Source organism: Cyphomyrmex costatus, unplaced genomic scaffold, assembly GCF_001594065.2.
Source record: "Cyphomyrmex costatus isolate MS0001 unplaced genomic scaffold, Ccosl1.0 scaffold408, whole genome shotgun sequence".
Lineage (NCBI taxonomy): Eukaryota > Metazoa > Arthropoda > Insecta > Hymenoptera > Formicidae > Cyphomyrmex > Cyphomyrmex costatus.
Window position 1 is genome coordinate 279,967 of NW_017278296.1, and position 11,250 is coordinate 291,216.

Below are 11,250 nucleotides of genomic sequence, written 5' to 3' on the forward strand. Positions count from 1 at the left end.
GAAATATTGGAAAATCGAGGTTCGAATGATCGATTCTATTGTATTATAATGTTATAAAAAATTTTATACTTATTACATTGACATATCTACCTAAATTAATTTATTTGATATTATTTTTACCTTTTTTATATGAATTTTTCTCTTTTTTCTTCTTTATCTTGCATTACTTCAGCTTCACATATTATTATTTTTACTCTTGCATTACCTTGCTCTTTTTTACTTTGTTAACTGCAATTCTTTTTCCAGAAATTCAGTAATGTACTGCAAGACGTGCGAGCGGGTCTCGCACCTGGTTTCGACACAAGCAGGGAGAGGGACACGCGAAGGATGCTTAAAACGTATCCTTTTTCTCATAATATATTATATTTCGATAATTCGTGGGTCGCTTTTAATTACGATAATTACGTTATCTTTACACTCGCATTACATTCGGGATCTCATTAAAGTTCAATGATCTTGTGATGACCATGCTCGCCCTCGGTAATTTCATAAATCTTTATCATTCTCTCTTTCTCGTTCTTTCTCTCTCTCTCTCTCTCTCTCTCTCTCTCTCTCTCTCTCTCTCTCTCTCTCTCTCTCTCTCTCTCTCGATCTTCTAATCTATTTTCAAAGTAACACAACGTCGACCTCGTATATTAGTAGGGAAGTTGGTACATTATAAATCAGATTCTCGATGAGTTGCAATGACTAGAGATGTGCAAATTCGTGTACTTAGGACTTTTATTCCCGCAGGGATCGTTCGGTTCATCCCTACGATGTTTCCGTAGCGTGATTCTAGATCCACTTTCCTCGTTTTTACGAGAAATATATATCTCCCAGGGCGAATTTAAAGCTATGCTGATGTCCTCAGACTACAATTTTCCTTGACAACGTTGATATGTTAGACTCGGCGCCAAGATAGTTACGCTGGTGAACGGACAAGACTCGACGGCGACCCATGTCATCCATACTTGCACGGAAATTCCGTCCTCGGCTGTCTTTGGGGTAAGTTCAAACGGCATAACGTACACGTGTTAATTCTTGCAAGATTTTGTAATAAAACTTGATTGTGCGAAGGGTGCGACGAAGGGACGGCTCGGGACTGGCGAGAAATTTAATTTTGAGTAAAACAGTTCCGAGAAAAATCTGTTTGGTAAATTTCGGGGTAAAGATACTCATCTCCTATACGTGAAAATCTGAGAATATTTTAGCAAAATAGCATAAATTTCATTAATAGATTTATAAACGTAGCGAATAAAAATTTTATGATATATAATAGTTCGTCGCAATATTTTTACTGAGGGTTGCATATTTCTCGTTCCCTAACATCCCTTCGCTCGCGATAACACTTCGTTCGCGATAACACTTCGCTAATCCATTGCCTAACGGCCGCCAGGCAGTTTTAGTACTTTTATCGGTGAAAAATCGTGGCTGCGCGGAAATTTAACATCCACATGGCGGGAACAGAGGAAAAGGTAAGAGACCAAATCGGATTAATCGCGGTTAATACTGCGATTATTGCTATCTCCGACGTTCAGCATTTTCCGTTATCTTAATAGCAAGCTTCCGTCTAGGAGATTTGCTCAATTAATCATCAGAGACGATTACCGGCCGTCACGTCGCCGTTAATTTTCCGTCGTTATACTAGCAGTGGTGGAAAACATATATTTGCGCGTGCAAGCGGAACGCTTGACATGAGGACGTCACGAAAATTTGCGTTGCCGTCCCACGATTTTACACAGATGAATTTTTAAGTTTTATTCTTCCACTTAGCCCTCTCCTTTCTTTTATTTTATATTTCAGCATGAGCACATCCATAGTCCTCTCCCTAAATTTTTTAGATTATTAAAAATATTATACAAATTTACAATAAGATAATTTCAAAATTCACGAGTATTTGCAAAGAAAGAGTATTCATAAAAAATTAATTTGAAGAAGAAAAAAGAATTGGAGATGAAAGTTCTGAAAAGATTTAAAAGGATAAATGAACGAACTTTAATTCCGATAATACACGAGACATTATCGTGAAATATTGCTCTTTTCATTTGCAAGGAGTACGTGGTCTTTCCGCGCACTGTTAGGCACGTGAATGTGTCCTGGTTGGAGGAAACCGCGGCGCAGTCCAGGAGACAGGATGAAATCCGGCACGCGGTCCAGCTGGCTGGGGATTACTGTGATTGCCCATGCACGCATCGTTAACGCAACAAATGCATGCACACGCGTTACGTATACGATTTATTTACAACTCGTGTTTTGTAAATGTCTTTAATAAAATTTGTAAATGTCAATAAAATATATGTAAAGCTGTAATAAAGCAAAATTAAAACCGTATTCTACTGAATGTCTTCTTCTTCGTTTCCTGTTTTTTTTTGCTTTTTAGCTCTTGCTTTTTTCTCTCTTTGCAGCCGTTTTATTGACAATTGTATTTTTTGCCACGTATTTCTTGTTTCTTCCAAAGTTCGTTAACACATAGAAAAATTTCTCAATTTGGTAGTGAGAAAGACTCAATTTGTTAAGTGGCATCTCGATAATTAAACAACGATAAACACAGAATCGCAAACAAGTAACACGTTGCGATGAATTAAATTCGTGACATTTACAGTAATACATGATGTGGCAATATAAAGTTCAGTGAATTCAGTCATGAGAAAATAAACACTACTTAATTAATATACAAATTACCTTTATATTGCTCTTTAAAGTAATCTTTCCTAGAGTAATCTTTCCTAATATACTTCTGACAACGTTTGTACAGCTTGCGGAAATTCTGTGAAAAGTCATCTTTGGATATTGTTTTGTCTCATTTGTTATCACTATGTAACAACGAGAGTAATATCCAAGATTAAAGATTACTTAGAAGGGTAATATAGGTTATTTGTATAATTTAGTGGTGCTTATTTTCCTATAATAATATTCACCGAATTTTGTTGCCGCATCACGTAATGTAAATGTGCCAGTAGACATAACCTAATTATAAAATAACACAAATTTTAGATATGTCAAGCTTTCAATTTTAGGTGTACAACTCTAAATAAATTTTCTCTGTTAAATTTTTATGAATAACGAATTTATTTAGAGTCGTCATTAAAAACTTGATATTTAAAATTTTTATTACTTTTAATAACGCTGCAGTTAACTATTTCCTAATTAGTGCATTTATTTTACGTTTTTGTGTTGCTACGATCGCAGAATTAATCTGCGGGTAGGTTTGAAAAATACTTTATGCGATCAAAGAGTCAATCATAACAGTTTAATCATTTATAGAACTCTGTGACGAGTACAGGCGAGATACTTTAGTAACATGCAAATGAGATTAAACACGTTTACTTAAACATATATATATAATAATATTATATATGTGTATTTATACAATGTAATATATATTCGTGTGATGAGGCAAACAGTACTAATTGGTGATCGGTAAATTACGACATGAAAGAAGAATTCGATTTGACATGTGGTCGTCTGTGGTATCCTCTGATATGTATTCTGATTACACACAATCCCACCGTTCTCCATCATCATTTGTCGTTGTAATTTTATCGTTTGTGATCCACCGCGTCCATATATTGTTATATCTATTCGCATTGCTTGCAATTTTTGCACTCAGACTCTTTGCTTTTTCTCTTTTCAACGCCCGAATATATCTATATTTATCTCGTTTTTCTTATAGGTGCAAAAATTTCAAGCACAACGTAAACAAATTTATTTTTCTGTGTTATCTCTCTTCTCTCTCTCTCTCTCTCTCTCTCTCTCTCTCTCTCTCTCTCTCTCGCTTTGCGATATAGGAAGGGTCCGGAAAGAACAGACGACGAAAGCTGACTTTCATAGCTAAATCTTGAAAGCTTGAACAATTTGCGAGGGGATGAGAAAGAAGATTTTGTCTTTCTTTGTCTTGTTTTTGCCAGAAGATTCGAGAACACACTCCGCGAAAAAATGGTCGTTGCTCCTACAGATTTCTATAGAAATATTTAGATCTCTATCTCTATAAGCGTGAAGCAGATTCTTCTGCCAATGAAGGGATAACGCTCATTTTTACTCGATCAAATTAGTATTCCGAAATAAATATTAACTATATTCTAGTAAACACCAATTAACAGAAATTATCCAAAAAATATAAAAAAATGACAAATTCTATACTAAAATAATACTGAAATAAATAACATTAAAATAAAGAAAAAAAATAAATAAAATACTAAAAGAAAAATATTTGTTAGTTTTATTTATAATACTTACAATTACGAAAGATATAATTGTATCCGAGATGATGTTCATAGATTAAAACCAACACTCACTCACAAAGCATTTTGTTCGAGGTTGTACATGATTACTGGATACAAATGGCATCTCGACTTCAACTTCATTCGTAAACTATAACATTTTAACGATTTAGACATTTTTATAAAATCTCTATGCAGTTGCCGGATCGCTCTCTAAAAGTGAATCGGTATTATTACTGAAAAACAATAAATATTCGCCGATGATTACATCAGTTACAAGTGCAGCACTAAAGTTACTGATTCATTTTCAAAGTGCGGAATATTTATTTAGTATTGTTTTAACAAAGAGATTACTTGCGCGCCGATGATGAGATTTTATACGCCCCGTGCTTTTTATTCGCGCCACTCATTTCCGGTTGGTTCATTTTTATAATGTTCACAAATGTTATTTTAGGTACATGGAAAACTCGAGTGGGAGTCGATTTCCGGCAAATTCACTTGCGCGTGAATTACGCTGGACTGCGTAAGTGTATTTATTAAAACTCATTCAACTTTTTATTGTAAATATTATCGGAGCTTGGATCTTCCTCATCGCCAAACACATTTTTTGGTGTCCCCGATTAAACGAATTACTCGCGTTAAACTTCGCAGTTGGGGCTTATTTCGTGGTTCGTGTCGAATTATTTCATTATTAGGTCACGAATTAAGTCACGCAAAGCGGATCAGGAACGCGCATCGAGTTACAATTTAACGGCGGTAAATTATAGTTATCGTTATTATTAATAAATAATATTAATGTCAAATCGCGTTGCGTTTTTCATTTATCAGCGCGAACTGATTTCTTTTGCTCAGGGATGCATTCGGAAATATACTCATTGAGTAAAATAAGGTTGAATGTTATTCGTATTCGATTTTTATTTTTATATATTAAATATTAATCATGAATGTCAGCCATATTTAAGCTCAATCTTACTTTAATCAAGTAGATTTCCGAATGTAACCCATCATGTCACGGAGGTTCTTGAACTTTCTGGCAATTACGCGGACGTAATGAACTCTTTTGCGCCTTTCTCTCTCTCTCTCTCTCTCTCTCTCTCTCTCTCTCTCTCTCTCTCTCTCTCTCTCTCTCTCTCTCTCTCTCTCTCTCTCTCTCTCTCTCTCTCTCTCTCTCTCTCTCTCTCTCTCTCTCTCTCTCTCTCTCTCTCTCTCTCTCTCTCTCTCTCTCTCTCTCTCGCTCTCGTCTGGCTTTTCCTTCGCGAACTTATTTACCAAAACAAGCCACCACGTTGACGGAGCACTGCTTCCAGAAGTACCGTTTGCGCTGCAAGTCGCTGACGTTCATCTGATTACGGAGGCGCTTCACGATCTGTTTGGTGAATAGGTAATTCATCAGAGCCTTGTCAATGCTGCCGTCATCGTCCACCAGCTGGAACAATTGAAAGTCCGGCTATGCCTTTTCCTTTTCTTTTTTTAAAAGTTAACACGCCTTTCTAGATAAACCGGAACAAGTCGTAACTTAATTTGGGTAGATATAAAAATTTCTTTACGTAAATGTATGATGAAATGAAGGAGTGATGCAAAAAGGAGAAAATACAATTAGAAAGAAAAAAATTGAATATAAACTAAGGACATCGCGAGCCTAGTCTATGTAGTCTCGCGATCTTTTTTTTCTTCTTAACTGTATTGTGCGGCGAAGAATCTTTTAAAAAATCGAAGTGTCCTCAAAGTAATATTAATGACTCCATCAGACAAAAACTATATCTATATAAAATGCACTTAAATAAAACAAGGGAGTGAGCCACGAGCGAGGGAGTGAAATCCTAACAGTAAATTATAAAGTACTACAAGATATAATGAGCTCGTCTCGCGTGATATCACGTGATTTGGTATGGGGAATTTTCTCTCGGATCGTTTCTCTCTTCTTTTATCACGTCTCTGCCCTTTACGAAATTACTACGCTTTATGCAATTTTATATTAGAAAACTTTTCTGGGTCACACACATTCGCGCGTGTTTTTCAGAATATTCGGTTTAAATGTCACGCAAGTATATAGTTAATGTATTCGCACACCTTACGAAAATGTCGAAATTTTTTAAAACCGAAAGGTGTTCATCATTTAAAAAAAACAGAAATTATATAAAAATTATATAAATTTAAATTTTTCAGCTTTTTAAGAGAAAAAATTAAATCCTTGACTAATATTTGGAAAAGTTTCTTTTCTTCTTGTATTGTCTATTGATTAAATTCATAATAAAGTTATTATACCTAGTTTGAGTTAATTATTTTTAATCATTTTATAGGTTGCTCCTACTCGATATATCGTTAATTTAAAACAATAAAGTTAAATAATTTTACTAAAAAAATTTATTAAATTTGATTTAAAAAAAGGCCCCAATATTAAAAAATCGATTTTTTCTTTATGCATTCGTTTGCTTATCGGGGCTAGTGTGAAGTTGGCCCCCCAAAACATAATTTTCGTATATCTTTTCAACTAAGGGTGAGCAAACGAAAATTCCAATTGAGCATTCGTGATCAAACGATGAGCAAACGAATGCATGAAGAAAAAAATCGATTTTTTAATATGGGGGGGCACAGGCTTCACACGGGTAGCGCCACAAAAATACGATTGTCGTCGACAACCACAGTTTATCGATTTATCGGTTTGCAACCTGTAGATTTATTGGCCATCGTCACTTTCGCGCTGTCTTGATTATTTTTTTTATTTCTTTGTGCGGTCTTGACTTGTTTTACGCAGACATAATGACACAATTCCATGAATGGAAAAACGATAGTTACGTCAGAAATTCTCATTTTTTACTTTAGCCTCAAAATAATTCAAAGTAATGTAATAAAAATAAGTAAAAATAATTTTTTAACACTTTTGAATCTATTTTAACACGGCAAACATTCATTAATTACAATTTTAACTTGTGTTAGGTCAACGGAAATAAATTAATAAATTACGAGAAATAAAAACTATTTTCGATTTGCAACGTAATCACAAATAGAACTAAATATAATAATATCCACGGTTGGAAAAATCACTTTACAAGTTTCGTAACAGTTACTTTTTATTATAGAAATTGAGTTCAATAAGTTCACGTATTTTATTTCTTATATTACATATTTTATTATTTGCTTTAATTTTGTATTACTGTTTGTATTCAATTTCTATAACAAACACATATAAGGTAAGCTAAAAAATAACTTAAAGTGCTTCCCAAACCCTGCTAACATCACATATTAAATTGATAAACAACTTAAAAATATTTAATGCTTATAAGCATCTTCGAAGGATAATAATAATTGGATATCAATTCAAATATCTTAAAAATTATAAATAATGTAATGTATTGCGAAAAATATTATCTTATAAACTGCAATGGTAAATATTCATTGCCACACAAACGCGAGAGTTTATAAATATTCATAAATGTATGTCGATAAAACCTATTCTCTCTCCCCCCCCTCTCTCTCTCTCCTCCCTCCCTCCCTCCCTCCCTCTCTCTCTTTCTCTTTTTTGTGCGATATCTTTCCTATTTTTAATAGGAAACATGAATCTAAATTACATTGAACAAGGTATTATTTTTTCCCCGTTTTTCTCGATTTTAACGTTCAAAATGATGTTCGCATCTCTTCATCTCCTTTAGCCTCCTATACGTGCCACCTTGCATACTCATATCTCGTCGTTTGCGACGAGATTCAGGGATGCGTCACACAGAGTTACGCAACGCGTAATTTAATTTCTTCGAACCGTTTCTTCCGCGTGTTGCAAATGGGAAGAAAGTATCAACGTTTTTATAAAGCTTCCCATCCTCCTCTCCGCTCCCTTATCATATATCGTATCGCCGTTCATTGTCGTTTTGTAAATGGAAACGGAACAAAAATTCTCCCCGGTAGCTCGGGAAATCGAGTAACAACATAACAATTTGCCGACGCTGTGTCTTTTGATGACTGCCGATTTCGCGACGGCTACAGTATGTCCTCTTATTTTCCTATTTCTTTCTCGCGTTAGCGTCAGTTTACGTTTCTGATCACCAACAATCATATTTTTATTACAAGCTCTTGAAAGTCTCTCAAAGTGGAATTTCCAATTGAACGCGGTGATCGCGGAGGAAACGAGTTGCGTAATGGCGACGCCGTCGTCGTTGCGATTGTTGCGGAGATGGTAAACATTTTTCTTTTCTTTTTCCTTAAGCCTTTCTTACTTCGCCTTTCTTCAACAAAGTCGCGCAAGAAAGTTCAACGCTTACGCAAAACGCTCGCCCATCTTTTTTTAAACTCCGCTTTATCAGACGAGTCATCGCGTTTGAATACCACAATTTAAGTTTGATATTAGTAATGTTGCCTTCGCCACGCGAGCCGCCCTTAGTTGGAGAATTTTGCAGTAACTTGTTTAAATTAAATAAAAATAAGGGAAAGACGTCAATTATATATATCTACATATACATACAGGTATCCTGAAATTCGCGAATCAGAATACCACAACAAAAAGGTTTATGAAAAATTAAAGTTAAAAAAGTGTATATTTTTATTTTAAGTAGATATAAATTTTTGAGATACAAATATAAATACAAATACAATTATTGTATTTTAAGCAAAATATATTTTTTCAAAATATTTGCGTTTTTCGTGATTTTCGTGATTTTTTTGAGAAATTCATTTTTATTTATTGTTAAATATTTTTTGCAATTTATAATTCTTGGCAACTTTATTTACCTATAATATATATATGGGGTTCTTTTTTAGACTTTTGAGAACAAAAATTTTATATATAATACTTATTTTAATTTTGGCATATTTTACCGAAAATTTTCGAAAGTTTTAAACATTGACATCGTACGTTATTATACTCTTGTATGATAACAATAAAAATAAAAATCATGCAATAAGTGAGCCTGAACAGGAAAATATAAATAAATCCGGTCTCTTGGTCTCTTGGGATTCGAAACGTCGCTCGTGGATTTAGCGTTTCATAAATTCAAAAGCTTCGGAATTTGTTTTGTTCATCGAACATCGGCTTACCAGTTTTCGAATATAATTCTAAAAGACGATTGCATCTTAAAAACGGGATTACAAAAAAATTTTGCATAAATTCATGAAGTCCTTCTGGCTCGCACTAACCTTTAGAATCGCAAGATTTTATCTTTCTACTTACATTTATGTTGTCCGAAAATCTGTCTTTATCTTTGTCGAGCATCGGCATCGCTCCCGAATATTCCGCTAAGATGAAGATCATTAGTGTTAGAACAATAATACTTTGTATGGACAACATTGCTCCAAATCTGGGAACAAGCATGAAAATAAATTGGTAAATCTGTTTTTATTAGTTAGAGATTTGAAAGAGAAATATATATATGTAAAATTAACGCATATATAATCCTATATAGATCCATATAAACGTGCTAAAAATGACTAAAGTGGATTACAATAAAGAAAAAATTTGGCATGTCTACATTAAAATGCAATGTTCCACAATTGTTTCATAGTAATTTATTTATTGATAACGTACAGATATAAATATATAGAAAACGCAATTAACCTTTAATTGGGTAGGTTGAGAGTGGCTACAGTGTACTCCGTACGATTTTCTTTAATTCTTTAAAACCTTGTTCTCTCTCTCTGAAAGAAAAATAAAAAATATTGTCCAGAAGTCTTAAAGTTCATTATTTTTACGTTCTTCTATCTCATAAGGTATAACAACTAATGTAAATTTAATTTTATAACACAATGTAGTATCTAGTAAAAAAATATGGTTATAAAATTAAATTCTTTTAGGGTTTTGTGCATCTCACCTATCGATTTAAGAGTATCTTAAACCTATCTACTTAAAATAAAATAATTAATGCAATCCATCAAGTTTTTTTTCTTCAAAAATAGAACAAATAAAGTTTATAATGTTTTTTTTCTTCATCTTGAAACGAACATTAAGTATTATATTTCAAATGTTCATGTATCTGTAAATCTATCATAAGTTTACGAAAGTATCAAATTTATTTTAAATGAATTTACTTACTTACTTACTTACTTTTTAACTTTATATATATATATATATAAGATATACAGTATAAATAATATCTCCAACATAAGAATTATAATTATATAAAAAGAAAGAAAAAAATTATATAGCAAAACAAAAAATAATGATTGATCGAATCAAAGTCGATAATTAAAAAAAAATATTTAAACGGATTTTGTGTCTATTAATTTAACGACGCAAAAATAATCGAAGTATCAAGATTCTTTACGTCACTCGATAGAGGAGTGTAATTAAAGGTCAGCGAAAAAAGTATATAGATATCGGATGCAAATACATTGATGCGAGGGCGAGGGAGAGCTAAATGAAAACCGAAGCCCAGTGAAACTCACCAACCGTCCGTTTCACAATCCACTAATTGGAGGAACAAACGATGCGCATTATTGGTCGCCGTCAACGCCATGAAATAGTATATTTGAATCACAAAGCACCACGGTGGTTTGCACGTTGCGAATTTAATTCATTAATTAGAGAAGGTCATCACGATAATTCGAACGCCGGCTAATACGCATTTATCGGGAACTGTCTACTAATGCCGCGTTGATATCGAAAATACAAGGCTAGAAACATGATTGATAAAATACACGCGCGTTCAAGATTCCAAGAGAAGAGAGAAAAAATCGGAGATAAAAAAGATGAATTCAAAATTAAACGCTTTAAAAGTTAACCTTCGAGGTCACACACGATGAATCGGACAAGAAGATAACTTAATATAATCGTGGTTTTATAATATAATATAACAGTGTGTTTTCAAAATTATTCTGAAATACTCACAAAATATCCTTACGTAATCATTTTGTGATCAGATGTAATCATGAAATCGGATGCAATCATATGAAATCACCAGAAATCATAATAAATTCATATGCAATTAAATAAAATCTATATTAATTAGAGATGAAATCAAATGACATTATATCATGCAAATAATATAGCGTCGCTACTATCTCGGTTGCAATATAAGCATAATAATTGGTAAACGAGCGAAGAATAAAAGTAACTATAACGATTGCC

The 11,250-nt window shown here is 33.4% G+C and overlaps 2 protein-coding genes across 2 annotated transcripts in view; one reads left to right on the forward strand and one right to left on the reverse strand.

The window, feature by feature from the left end:
* Positions 1 to 2,289, forward strand: part of DNAlig3 (DNA ligase 3) — a 43,488-nt gene extending 41,199 nt beyond the window's left edge. The window contains exons 17-19 of the mRNA XM_018543914.1: positions 247 to 338; positions 885 to 984; positions 2,032 to 2,289. Coding sequence (XP_018399416.1) covers positions 247 to 338; positions 885 to 984; positions 2,032 to 2,178 — 339 coding nt within the window. The 3' untranslated portion in view covers positions 2,179 to 2,289. The remainder of the gene's footprint in view (positions 1 to 246; positions 339 to 884; positions 985 to 2,031) is intronic.
* Positions 2,290 to 5,460: 3,171 nt separating this feature from the next.
* On the reverse strand, positions 5,461 to 9,474 carry LOC108777111 (allatostatin C). Its single transcript, XM_018543912.1, has 2 exons — positions 9,358 to 9,474; positions 5,461 to 5,625 (listed from the first exon to the last, which is right to left on the reverse strand). The coding sequence occupies exons 1-2, from the start codon at positions 9,472 to 9,474 to the stop codon at positions 5,461 to 5,463; spliced, it is 282 nt and encodes a 93-aa protein (XP_018399414.1).
* Positions 9,475 to 11,250: the final 1,776 nt, after the last annotated feature.

What these genes read in the sequence shown, in the direction of transcription:
- LOC108777111 (XM_018543912.1), bottom strand. Translation starts at nt 9,474, where the DNA reads ATGTTGTCCATACAAAGTATTATTGTTCTAACACTAATGATCTTCATC. An exon ending in GATTTTCGGACAACATAAAT is followed by an intron (nt 5,626 to 9,357) that starts GTAAGTAGAAAG and finishes CAATTGTTCCAG; the next exon opens with CTGGTGGACGATGACGGCAG.